Genomic DNA, 17,556 nt, shown 5'->3' with positions numbered 1-17,556 from the left:
CCCCCACCAAATATTTAAATCCTGGTTTTGCCTCTGTTTTGCATGATGAAAATAACTACAAATGGTAGTGAAGAAAGGTTTCTTTGATATTCAACGGCAAAATACTAGGAAGAGGTGAATTGTGGTTGATAAATTGTTGATGTTCCTGTTGGGGTTGCTTCTCCCTAGGTTTATATAGATTAGGTTTATGCTTTTTAATTTGACTTCATCTAGGGTATCAAAATGAGCCCAAATATAGATACATCACCCAACTTCCTCAGAATTTTATGGATTGGGATCAAAATATTCATCCTCTAATGGACCTCATATATCACAAGGAGGATAGGAACTAAATCAGCCAAACATAAATGAAATTTTATAAATGCACATATTTGAGGAGTAAACATCAACTCCAAGAAAATGTATGTTTAAAACATCATTCTATAAGGTATATGTGGAACGCATACCCATATGCACATAATCGTGGAGAAATCAATATGCCAACTCATTTTCTCAACAATCGTTTTTTTCATGAGCATGCATAAATTTGGAATTATGGGAATATCTAAGGCACGTGACACCAAAGAGTAAACCATGAGGAACGTGATACCTCAAAGTTAGAGTAAGGAAGGAGCGGAAGATATGACCATAACGGATTATGATAGCGGCCTCGGCCTCTCAAGTAACATCTTTAACTATCTGATTCCTCATGAGAACCTTCACCAAATAAAACTCTTTATTTCTAAACTTCCGAACATGCAAAACCTATACCTCAGCTGGAACATCTTCATAAGATAGGCTATCCTTTATGCCCAGACTTTCCAATAGTGTTATACATGTCATATCACGAACACATTTCTTCAAGAAAAAGACATGAAAAAGTGGATGCACCGATTCCATGTCATTAGGTAATTAAAGTTCATAAGAAACTTTACCAATACATCTAAAAATATTATATGGATCCACATAATGGAGACTAAGCTTCCCTTTCTATCTGAATCTCATTACACGTTTCATGGCTTAAATATTTATATAGACCCAATAATTCACATCAAGCTCAAGATCGCTTCATCTAACATTGGCATAGAACTTTCGTCGACTTTGAGTTGAATTTAACCTTTCTCTAATAAGCTGAACATTCTCCACAACTTCATGTACTAACTCGGTTCCTATTAATAGAAGTTCACCCACTTCCAACCTATAAGTGATCAACACCTCCTACAATATAGACCCTCAAATGGAGCCAATCAATACTTGAGTAATAACTATTAATATACAAAAATTCAATCAAAGGCAAATGATCATTCCAATTACCCTTGAAGACAATTACATACAATCTAATCATATCTACCAAAGTTTAGATACTACGCTTTGCTTACCCATCGATGTGTGGATGAAAGGTTGTCATAAGCTTAACACGAGTATGAAGGATTTTCTTTGAAAGATATCTAAATTTGAGAAGTTAATTAAGTACCACAAGCGAAGATAATGGACAAGAACCTGATGCAACCTTACCATTTCTTGCAAGTACAACTTAGCGTAGTCCTTCGTCGAACAAGAAAACATGAAGGGAATGAAATTAGCCAATTTCATAATATTGTCTACTATAGCCCATATCGAGTCATGATATCGTCGTGTTTGGGGTAAACAAACAATGGAGTCCATATCCACACCTTCCCACATCAAAGTAGAAATTCAAATATCTTAGGACAAACCTTTTAACTTTTGATGCTCAACTTTCTCTTATTGACAATTATAACACTTAGCTACAATCTCCGCAATATCTTCTTCATGTGATTTCACCAATAGACCTCCCTCATGTAACAAGACATCTTGGTGGCTCCTGGGTAAAGGGAATATTGAGAACTATGTGCTTTTGATTGGGTGAATGGAATATCGAGAACTATGGGCTTTCTAAAGGATCTACCATCTCAAATCTTATATATTGGGAACACAGAAATGACCTTGATATCTAAGCACACCATCTCATCCTAGGGATAAAGACTCAACTAACTTCATAAATGTTGTTTTCTTCAATTAAATCAAGATAGGGTCAAGACCTTTCTTAGGTTTCACATCTGCCACTAAAGACGATTTTGAACCATTGTGAACCATAACACCACCATTGGTGCATTCAACCAATCTAACACCCGATCGGGCCAATCTATAAACATCTCAAACCAGTTCCTTCTTATTTTTCTCAACATGAACAACACTAGCCATTGAAAACCAAGAGTATCTGCCACCACATTCTCTTTGTCGGGGTGATAGAGAACACTAATTTTATAATCCTTTAGTAACTCAAGTCACCATCTTTGGTGAAGATTTAGATCTATCTATTTGAACATATATTGAAATATTTTATGGTCGCTAATAATGTTAATATTAGCACTGTATAAGTGATCCCTCCAAATCTTAAAAGCAAACGCAACTGGCAATAGTTCTAAATCAAAAGGTGGGACAGTTCTTTCTTGCATCATAAGTTTCCTTGATGCAAAGTGAATTCCTTTCCCATTTTGCAAAAAGGGCACATCCAAACCCAATTCTTGAAGCATCACAATAAGCAAAACACACATTGATTCCCTCAGATAATTTCAACACCAGAGCGGAAGTAAGTCTATTATTAAATTATTTGAAACTCTTATCACAAATTTGAAAAGTATATTAATTACCGGATAAGCTGACAACATTAGTAACATTGAGTCCAACATCTTGGAACATGGAAATGATAGTATTGAGAGAGTGAAAAGGAGCTAGAAGTCCACTATTTGCTCCTGATATATTACCAACTAATCCATCCCTTCATCCCAATCTCACTTTCCATGTTGGTCCTCCGCTCTCTATATAAATAAAAACATAATAATATTATTTGTTTGACTTCGACTTCAACTTGACATAAAGTTTTAAAAAATTATTAAACAAGACTTTCAAATTTTGTATAGTGATTAGAGGGTACCAAAATATCCCGTCTTAAATATATCTGTTGAAAAGTCAAAATTAACGAGTTTTTTTAAGACATAGGAATTAAAAAAAATGAATAAATAAATGGGAGCATACTAATAGGACAAAATCTCTAGCAGCAATAGCAAGTATATCAGCACAAGAAACAACTCCATTGCATGCATCTTCAACAAATTTCTTAATATTGTCTATCACTTCAAAACCTCTAGCTGAGTTTATGTTCCATGCTGCAAACTTTTCACTTGTGGTGCTATTACCATCCAACAACAATGGTCCATCACAACCCTACAAGTATATATAGTCAACATTTCATAAGGATGGTAAGTAAAAAATCCTTTATCGAAAATTTATTCGGTATATATAGAAAATTATATATTTTCAGTTTAAAGAAGAACTATTTATTTTCGTTTATATTCTTTTAAAAAAAGAATGACTTGTTTCCTTCTTGACATCATTTTAATTTCAACTTTTCATGTGACATGATTAAAAATAAATGATTAAAGAACATTTTGATACATTTGATATAACTTTAATTTAGGATCACAAGATTAAAAATCTTTTTTATTTTCTTAAACCTCGTGTTAGTCAATCTATGTCATTCTTTTTTGGAAGGATGGAGTATGGAGTATGGATGTAGGTCACAAATATCTTACATTAATAAAATGACTTATAGCCACACAAATATCTAAGCTTTAGAAATCCTTCTTTCCCCCATAAACTTTATGTCAAATGAAACGTATATAATATGAGACGAAGGGAGTAATTCCTTTTCCACATAAAAAATGATTTTCGCTACTCCAGACTAATTTACTTAGGTAAAACGTACATAAAGATCTTAAAAGAGAACCTTAAAAACTCACATTAACATAGCAATTGTGAAAATGAATACGAAATGAATCCGTCATTCTCATTTCATTCTTGATAGCATTTTGATCTTCTGTACGAACAACTTTGAGAACACTTACGACTAAAAACATAATCATGATAGTCACAAAAAGAGAATAATACAAAGTAAAGTTGCATGGCTTCCTCATGGTTTCAAAAGTAATATGTATATATATATATATATATATATATATATATATATAGCTAGAAATGTTAATTCAAACTAAGTTGATGAGAATGTATAGTAAGACAACCCTTATTTATAAACTTATAAATAGTACAATATATTATAAACTTATATGAACTAATTAGTGGTGTGATGTGTGGTGGCTCCATTTTACATACTTGTTGTTGATTTTATAGTGGACGTGAGTGCATGTAATGCAATTAAGGCATGATGCATGACTTCTAATTAAATGTCATCTTTAAAAGCATGTTTTTGAATGGTTGACATACTTAGTGCATTCTTGTACTTATACCATTCTTCTTCATCTTTTTACACAAAGTGTAGGTGGTGATGGCTAGAGGATCTTTCCTAGAATGAGGAGCTTGGATTTTTATTCCCAAGTTCAAGTGTTCTTATCAAAGATATTATTTAAGTTCATGTAATAGTATAATTATTATTTTATGTTGTTAAGGGTTGTGTCCCTTGTTATATTCTAAAGTAATTACTGTTTCCATTCGTTTTACTTATCCTATTTTATCTTTTTATGGTTAATTAAACTATTTCCAAACGCTTAATTGAAGTTGATTAATTCACTATTTTAGAATTAAAATTTCAATATTTTGAAATCTGTACGAAAAATACTAAGATTCAATATTTGTCATATAATACCGCCAAATGATCAGAACGCACAATAAGTTAAGTGCCAAGAAAATAGGATTTAAACTTCTCAAATGAGAAAACCATAGAAAGTAGTTCATTTTCAGTCACAATATAGTTAATTCGAGCGACTAATAGCCTTGATCGCAAGTAAATAGGATGACGAATTTTCTCTCACCTGCTCCCTAATACTACACTCCCACTTGCATCACACATCATTTCAAATGGTTGTCCCCAATCCGGTGAAATAATGACAGGTGCAGAAAAAATTTCTTTTTCAACTCACCCAATTCTTTGAGACAAACATCATCATACTCAAACTTAGACTCATCGTCGAGTATCTTTCACAATGAGTCTGATATTTTAGTAAAACCTTTCTGAACCTCCTGTAGAAACCAGCATGTCAAAGAAAACTCCTTACACCCTTTACAAATATGGATGTGGAAGTTTTTCTATCACCTCAATTTTAGCTCAATCAACCTCTACTACTTTTTGTAAAATCCGATGCCCAACACTATACCATATTTCAACATGAAGTGGCATTTTCCCAAGTTGAGCACAAGATTGAACTCTTCACACCATTTTATCCCCACAACAAAATGAGTCGAATTGCACCAAAGGAATCACCAACTATGGAAAAATCATCCATAAAACCTCTATTATGTCCTCCACAATATAAGAAAATATCAAAATCATGCAACGCTAGAAGGTCATTGGAGCATTTATAACCGAAACTGCATTCTCTTCAATACAGAAATTCAATAAGGACAAGTTAAAGTAGTCTTATCTTTGTCCTTCGGAGCTATGGAGATTTAATTGTAGACAAAATACCCATCTATAAAATAAAAATATCAACCTTTTCAACAGAGACGGTCTAGCATTTATTCCATGAAAGATATTATGAAGTGGTATTTCTCAATCCAAGCATTAAGCTTATGATAATCCATACACACTCTCCATCTAGTTATCGCCTTCATTAGAATAATCTCATTCTTAGCACTGGAACAAGAGTTATTCCTCCTTTAGTGACATGCATTATATTGTACTGGTAGACCCAACTACCATCAAAAATACGATATAGAACTTGAGCATCTCACAACTTAATCATCTCATTCTTCATAACTTCTTGCATAGGAGGATTCAATCTTCGTTGATGCTCAATACATTGCTTGTTGTCTAGCATGAGTTGAATTTTCTTAGAATAGATGCCCGGTGGGATCGTCCGTCCTATAGTCCTCTTAAGCAACTACAATACCAATATGAAAGCCTCAATTTGACCTTCACTCAATTCAACAACAATAATAACAGGAAAAGTGTTATTTTTTCCCATTAATACATACCACAAGTGGGATGTAAGAATCTTAATTTTTAATTTTTAAGGGTCATCAACGGATGGTTTTGCCGGCACGTGTCTTTTTTCTTCATTTCTAATTCCAACAAATTTAGTTTGTGACTAAATTGAACCCCCTCAAGTGCAGAAACTAGCTCATCTTAGTCATAAATATGACCACTTTCAAAATACATCATCACAACTTCTAGTGCCTCAACGCCTAACCTCTCTTCAATAGACACTTTCGGATCATGCTCAACAATATGATTTACTACTTATTTAAACTTGAAATCACTTTCATGCATTATTGATTAATAGGTGTAAAAAGTTACCTCATCATTATTCAATCGAAACATTATCTTTCCTCACTCCATATCAACCAGTGTAGACCCAACAGTAAGAAATGGTCTCCTTATGTCACATTCCGAGACCACACCCTAGAAGATATGGCACTCTCGGAGTGCAACAGGCGTACTTGACCTCACGTAGGTCTCGTACAAGCCCTTCCGTATCGTTCATCACATATAAACATTTGAAATAGTACGAAATTAAAACTTTTCATAAACATTTGCATAGTCTTTAAAATCTCTTTCATATAAAACTCATAGGAAATACTAAGTCTCATTTCATCAAATCTTAGACACAAGAGTACTTTGGGACACAGCCCATACACAATAGAAATATAGTACTACTAAGTCTTTTACAATACTTCGATAAAGAAAATAAAAGACATCTATGCCGTCGAGTTAAATGAGGACATACTTCAACTTGCTTGAACCATCTTATAATCCAAGCTTAGCTCTCCAAAAGCACCTTCACCTATGAATCACTTTCGAGATAGATAAAAGCAAGGTATAAGTACAACCACATGTACTAAGTATGACATAATGCATAAAAAATCATGAAAATACATATTTATTGGAAATATGCATCTTTTTATTTAAATATCATAATATAATCATAATAAAATCATTTATAAGCTTAGAAACACATAAGAAATCCCTTAATCAATTTATGACATTTTTAGGAACAACTTTCTGGTGAACTACTTCACTCTACAGTGAACTCCTCCACTATTACAGTGAAGTTTCTTAACTTCACTTTAGACACCTTCTAGCATGTAATCCCCTTACTAAAAGCTATACTAAGACTCACTTAAGTAAGACAAAGAGATAGCGCACATGCAACCTCTCTATGCACACCTAAATGATCCTTAAGACCACCTATAATGAAATCAACACACACTTACAAGACATCAAACATATGAACATGAAATTCTTATACCAAAGGTGATTCTATGTCTCACTTGAGTGAGTTGTGAAGCGACCACCCATACAATCCCTTACACAAGCACTTATGAGATCCTTTAGACTACCTAAGATAGAATCATTCTCACTTAATATAACAACATATCACTGATATGACATTCTCCTTCCAAAGGCTATGAAAAGACTTACTTAAGTAAATCAAGAAGATAACGTCCATGATTGACCTTTTCTAGATTATCCAATAATCCTTAAGACTACCTAAGGCTTTAATCGTGTCTACATAATTAACCATCTTCCCTAACTAGAGTCCTTAAGACTTATCTAGGTAAGATACGAAGTGATCATTCCCATGCCCCCTATACACCTTAACTAGACAACACTTAACTACTCTAGATAAGTACTTATTCATTTAACATGCTTTGTTAACTTCAGTAATTACATTCATTAGTTCATTTAAGACTCATTCACATTCAATTAATCGTCTTGGACAAGACCTAGGGACTCTAACTAAAGCCTTCAAAGCTTATTGTGCAATGTCTAGATAGCGTCCCATACCACCACCTAAACTTCATAGAACTTCTTTGATGCTAGGAGGTATCCAAATTGATGAGAATAGGCAATTACCTACATAGAGCATGGTAGCTAAACATGGAATCCAGAGTTCTAACCTACTCCCTACTTGCCGAGGGTAGAACTAGGACACATCCCATTTAGGCACATGGTTAAGGAATATGAAGGACTTTCATGTACTCTAGTCTCATTCTCAAGTAGAGATGCATTGTACTCTAGTCTCCGTCTCAAGTAGAGCTACTTCCCATAAAATACTCACTCGGTGCTAGTCATTGTTCTCATAGAGTCATTTACATTTAAGGTTCATACGAATGGGTTCCATATCAAGTTCATATCCCAATCACATTCACCCTACCAAAGAGGTCCACTAGGGTTACCTTACAATGGTGACAAAGATAGGTCATTATGACTTTCCTAAGGATGATATGATGTCGTTCCAGCCAATCAAACCTAAGTCCATCATTCATTATAAGAAGGATACCATTGCGACTCTCGACTCCAAGTTCATAACATAACCTTACCACTAGGTTTACGGCTCCACATACATGACCTTCTTAACATCATTTAAGGTCTCACATATCATTCGTTAATACATGATAAGGGTGAACTAAGCTTACTTAGTCAAGATATCTCATATTCATATATCATTCATACATGTATCAAGTAAGGGACACAAGTCTACCAATACAAGACACAACATTCTTCACTTTATTACATATATCATATCATTCTTTGAAGCACTTAGGAATGACCCTTATCATATTTATGTCATCCTATAAATTACTATTACATCGTCAATATAACCATCATAGACTCATATAGTCAAGTAGGAACAAACATGCATCAACTCTAAGACTACACACAGAAGCACATAGGCATAGTCTAACATGATCTCCTAATATATATAGAAGAATACATACTTTCACATTTATCACATGTAGAAATATATGCTCATACTTCACATAAATCAACCACGCAAATCATCATAGTACTTCAAGTAGTTTGACGACAAGGCCATGGTCATCATAATGCATAAAGTAACACCGACAAGGCCATATAAATTGCAAGTAAAGAACATAACACCACCACCATAAGTGGACCATACCAATCACAACATAATTGAATTCTAATTAACATAAAATAAAGAGAATTAGGGCAGCGTACCACCAATCCATTCTCACCACTTTAATCCAAAGCTAAATCATCCAATTCAATACCATAAGTCCCTTACCCATGGCCATGAACATCAATTCAATACAAAAACTATCATAATTAATGAATCTAGTTCAATTCAATATAGATTTATAAATCTAAGATAACCTATACATCAATTGAATACACTTCTTATATCATTCAATAACCCATAGAAAACTACAATAGAATTCATAAGCATTAAGCCCAAATTACTTAACCCATAAAGTAGTAAAAAACTAGGGTTCATCAATTACATGGGTTCATAGTTTAATTGATTTAAAATCATTTTATTAATAACAGTTCAATCAATATACAATGCTTTAAAACCTTTAATGTAAAAACCCATGGATAGATCATAAAATTGGACAAGTTTATCTTTGAAAACTTTAGAAAACTCTTTGAATGTTGGGATCCTTGATGAATAGAGTTTCAAGGATCAAAAATCATACCTCACTGATGTTAATCCACCAATCTGATGAAGAATCACCACTCAAATCTCCAATCTAAGCCCTTCCTTGAGTTTTGGAACCAATGGAATTCTAGAGATGCGTGGTTTCTAACTAAATGTACTCTTTAAATGCATGTTTTTGGATGGTTGCCATACTTAGTGCATTCTTGTTCGAATTTCTTCTCCGTATTTTTTGTCCTTTAGTTTTAGTTTTTCTAGACTTAGCTCGGGTATGTCCAATCATTTCTAGTCAATTAGAGGCTATTTTCAAACATATATAGTTTCAGCTTCTTATCGAGTTAATATCTTCTTTGTTTTTAACTCATCAATTTTTCGTATATCTCAGTTATAGTATATGGGTATTCCCGATCTTTTCATGTTGCTTATGATTATAACTTTTGCACAGTTTCTATTATTCACTTTATATTTTATATGCTCATGATCATGCCAACAGGGTTAGCTTGGGATCACTTGTGGTCTTAGGTCTAGTGTTCATGTCACGGGGGTGGCTCAGGGCGTGACAAACTTGTTATCAGAGCACTAGATTAATGTTTCCTAGGATTGTAGAAAAGCTGCACTAAGTAGAGTCCATTGCATGATTGGGAAGTGCACCATATCTAATTAGACGGAGGCTACAAAGAGTTTTATGAAAAATCTTTAGTTTGTTATTACAATTTATCGTGCACAAGGAATGATATAATTCCATCCTAACTCAACGTTCTACGTTTTAGTGATCATGCCTCCTCGTAAAGCTAAACCATGAATTTAAATGCTAGGAATACTTACGCAGTTCCTCCAGTCCTAGATCAAGAAGTCTCCAATGGTGAATTCAGAAATGCCATTCAGATGTTTGAATAGAGTGTAGCAAACAAGAACAATCAACAGGTTCAAGATCCTGTGAATGCTAATAGTTAATGAGCAACAACAAGGGCCTTTGACTTTGTTAGGATGAATCTTCCTGAGTTCTTAGGATTGTAGACTAGTGAGGATCACCATAATTTAATGGATGAGATCAAGAAGATCATCAAGGTGATGTAGGTCATTGGGAATGATCGCATTGACCTATCATCTTACCAACTTAAGGATGTGGCTTATATTTGGTATACTCAATGGAAAGCAAACAAGGATATCACTTGGGATTGCTTCAGTTAAACCTTTTTAGATAGGTTTTATCCAAGAGAGCTAAGAAAGGTAAGAGCTCAAGAATTAATGAACTTAAGGCAAGGTAACATGACGGTCAAAGAGAATGGGCTCAAGTTCACCCAAATCTCCAGGTATGCTCCTCATATGGTTGCTGATTCATAGATCAAAAGAATAAGTTCTTGTTTGGTGTGTCAGATTTGGTGAAAATAGAGTGCAAAAATGCTATGTTTATGGGAGATATGAACATCGCAAGGTGTATGACTAATGCTCAACATGTTGAGGGTAATACGCTAAGGGAATAGAACAAGGAGAATAAGAAGGCTAGGAATGGGAAATATGAGTATTTTCATAAGAAATCGGGTGGTGGAAATTGTTGACAGAGTCAGCAGAAGTTTTCAACCCTAGCCCCTTCATCAGCTAGTGTTTAATTCTCAAAAAACAAGTATGATCAAAAGGGTAGGGCACACTCAAAGTCTTAGGGATGTTTTTGGGGCACCAAGATGTACCCCACTTTCCTTGAGTGTGGTAAGAACAATCTGAGTGAGTGCCTTGCAAGAAAGGAAGGGTGCTTTGGATACGGCGAGTCGGGTCACAGGTTGAGGGATTGTCCTTTTAGATAGGACAAGAAGGTAGTAATGGTAGCGCTCAGTCTACAACATCAGTAACACAAGAAGGTCACCCGACTTAGTAGGGTAAATCATCTTGTACATGTGGCAAACAGTGCCAGAATAGGTTTTATGCTCTTCAGGCTCGCCAAGATCTGCAAGGTTCTCCTGATGTAGTCACTCGCACGTTACGAGTCTTTGACCTTGATGGTAATGCATTGTTCGATCAAGGGGCTACTCTGTCTTTTGTAAAAATATATAGTGGGGCTACTCTCCTTTTATAAAAATATATAGTGATAATTGAGTTGATGTTAATTCAAACTAGCTAAAGTCTTTAACAATATTTACATAGAGTGTTGGTTACAAATATTCATATTTACTATTGTCACTAAAATATTCAATTGCAATGATAGTGAAAAAGGTTTAAAACAATCAAATTAAAACACTTACTAAAAGAAATATGTAATTATCAATCCAGTAGTACAACATTCCATCTTCTTCATTTTAGGTGAGTAAATTAAGCTGAACAACAATATAGATAGAACTATTTTGAATGATATTTCTGAGCTGAATGCACATTTAGTCATGCATGGTAAATCAGATATTTCATCAACTAACTTGAGAAAAAGAGGCATATTGATCCAAATATATCGTATCTAAAAAAGGAACAAACATAACATATAGTAGCTAAATAAAATATAGATAGGAGTTTAAAGTAGGTAACTAAACAAGTGATCAGGCAATCTTAAATACATTCAGTAAAAGGAAATATCATGAAATTGAACATGATCCCAAAACCAAAATTAGGGATTTTCCACCATCCAAAAGCTCAAAAATCCTTCCCCAAAATAATTACCCATGAATTTACATTTATGGATAGAAAAATAGACTCGGGGAAAAAACTTTATCTTAAGCATCAAGAATGGTGAAAAGCTGTCAATAAGGCGCCCTGGTTCGTCTTCTAACTCTTAAGAACAAAATTTTAAAAATAATGGTGTTTTCGGAGTTTATTTCCGACTTAATTTGTGATTGACCTGATATGGCGGCCCCAATTCCTCCACAATGGCTTCGCCCTGGAGGGAATAATCCCTACTAGGCGTGGCATTATGAGACTTTGGACCCTAAACTAGTTTTTATAACCTCGTGCTCTGATGCCACGATTTTCACAACGGGGGAGCACTCCTAGAAGTAACATGGCGTAATATATAACTTTTCATAGAACATCAAATGCTAGAACATCACTTCATATATTTAAAATATCATAAGTACATTGTTTGGACACTAAGTCTCTCTTTGCCATCTTAGAATCAACCCATGAAAAATTGGTTAGACTCAGCTACTCAACTTCCCATAGGACTAAATTTTGTCCAAACAGTATATCAACATTTACCTTCGATCTCTATCTCAATTGACTTACCAAAAATACTTATTTTACACCTTGCTTAATAAATAATTTCAATTAATTATCTCAACATATTTGTACTAATTTATTCTTTCAAAATGATAACAATGAATTGGTGTTCAACCATTGTTGAAGTTAGAAATTCGGAAACGAGAAGTGTCAGAAAAGTACAACAATGAATTTGTGAACACTATTAATCTTCTATTGACTTTGTGAAAGAAAAAAAAGAAGAATATGTTTTTAGTAACAGTTAAATTTCATTAGGAGGTAAAATTAAAAATAAGTGATTTTAGAAAGTCGATTGAGATCAAAGTTGAGTTATTAAAATGATGTTTGAAACATAAATTCAAACATTTCTATTCTACCATGAAAAATTAAATAGACTCATCTACTCAACTTCTAATAAGAGTAAATATTTTCCAAACATTATTTCAATATTTTACCTCTATTGTTCGTAAAGTGGACTCATTTACTTACAAAACTGCTTATTTTACACTTAGCTAATTCATTACACTCATTTCTGGGGGCTAGCTTTAACCGACATAAACCAGGAGAGCTTAACATGGAATCTCTATATTAAACCCTACCGGATGATGGATTCCCACTTGCCTAAGGTAGGGTCATTAATTTAGCCTTTACGTGGAACACCACTAGCTAGTCCTGTGTGGGCACATAGTTAAGGGACAAGGAGATTCCTTTTAAGTATTACATTTCAACTAATGAAGATTACCCATCTAAAGAATTTACATTTGGATACTACATCTCTACCCATGAAGAGTATCCACTCCTTTCTCAAATCCTCTCGGTGCTTAGAATTAATCCCCACGGAGTTTTTACTTTCATTACATTCATTAGCTATAGGTTAAAGGATTGCTACTATGTACTACATCTTAACTCAGAAATATTGCCCATCCCAACCTATCATTTACTCATTGGAAATCTCTTAGGAATATTGAGGTTTTTACTAGACACTACATCTCTACTCATGAAGAGTGTCAACCCCAAAATCCCCCATTCATTCATTGGAGTTCTATTGAGAAAACCTTTCAATAGACTACCGTTCATGACATTTTCATTAGCTTTATCATTCCTTCATTGTGTGTGTATGTGAGAAAATATTTCATATAACCACCATCATTCATTACATTGTCTTCTAAACATGATCAAACTACATTCATCATAATACACACACAATCATACTTCACATTCACATTATACTTCAATTAGTAATTCTATCTTCAAGAATCACATGCATAACTTCAAAATACATCTCTATACCTAAGAATCATAACATTACTTCACTTAATATTCAATGCTTTCAAGGTCATTACCACTATACACATAGTCACATTACATCATATAACCAACTTTGCATTACACCTTCATATATACACTAACATGATACTACTACAATTCACATAATAATGATGACAAGGCCATGATCACAATAATAACAAGAAGTAAACACCACCACCATAAGTGGACCATACCACACAAGAGCAATTATATATTAATTATACATTAGTAAGGGAATTAGGTCAACTTATCCTCTTCCAAAAGCCAAGATCACCATTCCTTAACATCTCCAACAACAATATAATAGCATAATTAACAATAGTCAATCATACAACTCATTATAGTCACAATTCCATCAACATTAGATCATAAACAATAAACTCACTTCATAAGACAAACTTAGGGACTTGAAAAACTCAAGGGTTCATGGAGATTTTCATTGGAAAACATACCATTTAACATCAATATTTTCATATCTAATGATTTGAAAACGTTTCATGCAAGAACCATTGAGTTGGAGTGAAAATCGGACATCTCCATAAACTTTGAAATCACTTTGAAATTGGCTCTAAGGTTATAGAAAGCCTTATATAAAGAACTCTCATACCTTATTAGAAGAAATCACATGAGAGTTGAAAAAGAAAGCCAATGATATCCACAATACTAGATCCATCTTGACTTCATGCTTCAAGGGGGGGGGGGTTGGGGAGAACTTTGGGAGCAAAGGATTTTGATTTAGGTGTTAGAGTCTAAATGAGGGTTTAATCAATTTAACATACTTAAAATACCTTAATACAACTAAATGAGGGTTTAATCAATTTAGAATACTTAAAATACCTAAATACACATAAAACAACCAACCCTAGCTTTCGAAAGACTTGGGGGTGAATTTACTTATTCACCCCTACCTTGGCCTAGAAAATTTGCAGAACTGCATGTTACCATTGACACCCTCAATTGACTGGCTGTCAATTGAATGACTGGCCGAGAATGGGGTCTGTCTATTGGGACTACATCTCCCAAACTTGAAGACCTTTCAGTCCTGATCAGTGCCCCTCATTGATGAGCCGTCAATGCATTGACTGACCGTCAATTGGTGTCGTCAACCATGCTACCCATGCAACTTATTGGCTCGGTGAAAGGGTCCTCCTCAAGAGCCCCTGGTGGGTCCTTAGGTGAGTCTTACCAGAACGTTAAACCTCGAAACATGTCCATCTAGGTTCTAGGGTCATCACCACTGACTTAGACCTCAAACAACACACTTAACTTCCATCAAAACACATAAGAATACACTAGCACATAGATGACTAGTCTCTAAACGTCTTAGTCGTTCCTTGATGTTTGACCTCAAACTCAACCGAACTGACGTATAGATTCATTTACTCATCAAATTTTACAAGTTAAAATCCCTTATAATATAAGTGAAGGTCTAGTCCATCTTATTTCATTTTTAGGTTCGCTACATCAACATATCATGTCCATTACCAATCATAAAGAGACCCAACAAAGGACGGAAAAAAACATCAGTACCTACAATTCCATCCATCATGAGGATAGTGATATAAATATGGGAGTTGGCGTGATCTTATGTTTGAACAGAAGAAAGCACTCTAGAACAAACCAATTCTTTCAGGAATGACATAATCTATTGAGCTAACACTGGGCCTAAGGGAGGAATACCTTTAGTCTCAGCATGCACCTCTTCCTCTCTTCCACCTCTTCCTCTTTTCTAACATCCTCATCATTCTCAACCTGAACATTCTCCTCTATATATTCATGATGTGGAGGAGGATTATCAAGTGGAGCTCCATCCCTAGTAGTTTTTGTCCTTCCTTTGCCTTTGCCATTGCTTTTCCTCTTCCCCTGCCTCGACTGCAACCTCTTGGTGTGCATTCCTCAACTGGTGCATTGACAGTAGCTACAGGCCTGGAACAATTGAACCTAGTGTTAACCATCTAAGAATACAATATTAAAGGAGATTAGATACCAATTTGGATTACGAGATAACAACAAGAACAAAATTATAGGTCCTTGAGATATCTCATGGCAAAGAAAGATGTTAAACCAAGGTTAATCAGATGGGTATTATTGCTTAAAGAATTCAACTCTAAAGCAAAGGACAACAGAGGTTGTGAAAACTACGTGGATGATCACATTAATAGGTTAGAATTCGCAAATACGGAACAAAGTGAACCCAAAATATATGACACATATCCGGATGAGCAAGTATTGGATGCAACTCTTGATCTGATTCCCTGGTTTATTGATTTTTCTAATTTCATAGTTAGATTTGATGCTTGAGGGGCTAAAATACAAGCAAAGTAAAAAATTTCTTACGTGATGTGGGTATGAGCATTATTAGTATAGAGTTTGTGTTTATGACATAATCTAGCGATGTGTTCAAGAAGCTGGAATGCTACCCATTTTTGAAGCTTGTCACTCATCTTTAGTAGGTGGGCATCATGGTGGAGCTCGAATAGCCCACAGGATATTTCAGTATGGGTATTATTGGTCATCCATTCACCAGGATGCAGTTGATTTGGTAAGGAGTTGTGATGTATGCCAAAGGTAAGGATTTTATCTAGGCTTCATGAGTTGCCTATGACACCCATTTTGGAGGTAGAGTTGTTTGATGTGTCGGGGATTGATTCCATGGTCTCCTTTGTGAGGTCATACTGACATAACTATATCCTTGTAGCAGTAGACTATGTGTCCAAATGGGTGGAAGTTGTATAGTTACCTAAGAATGATGGAAAGAATGTTGTTGCGTTCCTAAATAAGAACATATTCTCAAGATTTGGAACACATAAGGCTATTATCAGTGATGGTTTGCAACAAAGTGTTTAGTGAGCTCCTGACCAAGTATGGGGTGAAACAACACAAGATAGCAACACCGTATCACCCACAGACTAATGGACAAGTGGAGAAGTCTAACAGGGAAATCAATGCAATTTTTGCAAAAATAATAAATGCTAACATGACAGATTTGGCAAGAAAGTTGGATGATACGTTATGGGTATGCTAGACAGTTATCAAGACACCTATTGGTATGTCTCTATATAAACCGGTGTTTGGGAAGGCATGTCACTTGCTTGTTGAGCATGATCATAGAGCACTCTGGGCATTGAAAAAGCTGAATTTGAACTGGAGTGAAACAACCAATTTCAGACTAGACCAGATAAATGAGATGGATGAATTTCGTCTAAGAGCTTACTAGAAACCAGCCTTGTATAAGGAGAGGATTACCTATATCATGATAAACACATCGGTAAAAGAAGTTTCTATCATGTGGACTTGGTGTTGCTATTCAAATCTAGTCTTCATCTATTTCGAAAAAAGCAAAGATCTAAATGCTCTGGACATTTTACAGTCACACAAGTACTTCTATCTGAAGTTGTTGAGCTGGAAAATGAGAAAACTGAGAGATTTAAAGGAATGGACAAAGAATCAAGGCATATTTGAGTGACTTGCAAGAGGATAAGATAGTGGAGGAATGCAAACTTGATGAAGTCTGAGTAATCAAGTAACCTGAGTCGTGCCATGACATTAATTTGTGCGCTGCTTGGGAGGAAACCCAAGGTGTATTAACTAAGGTATTTTTGCATGTCCTTTTTAATTTTTTTGGTCTACAGAGTTATTAAGTGCTGACATG

The 17,556-nt window shown here is 34.7% G+C and overlaps 1 protein-coding gene and 1 pseudogene across 1 annotated transcript; one reads left to right on the top strand and one right to left on the bottom strand.

Moving 5' to 3' along the window:
- Positions 1-2,643: 2,643 nt before the first annotated feature.
- Positions 2,644-3,974, bottom strand: LOC107024837 (annotated as a pseudogene).
- A 12,754-nt stretch (positions 3,975-16,728) lies between these two features.
- LOC107024836 lies at positions 16,729-17,121 on the top strand. The gene is made up of 2 exons (XM_015225784.1): positions 16,729-16,920; positions 16,984-17,121. Exons 1-2 carry the CDS (start codon positions 16,729-16,731, stop codon positions 17,119-17,121), a joined length of 330 nt encoding a protein of 109 aa, XP_015081270.1.
- The last annotated feature ends 435 nt before the right edge of the window (positions 17,122-17,556 follow it).

Source organism: Solanum pennellii, chromosome 7, assembly GCF_001406875.1.
Source record: "Solanum pennellii chromosome 7, SPENNV200".
NCBI lineage: Eukaryota > Viridiplantae > Streptophyta > Magnoliopsida > Solanales > Solanaceae > Solanum > Solanum pennellii.
The sequence above is the reverse complement of the archived record's forward strand: the minus strand, read 5'-3'. Positions and strand labels throughout refer to the sequence as shown.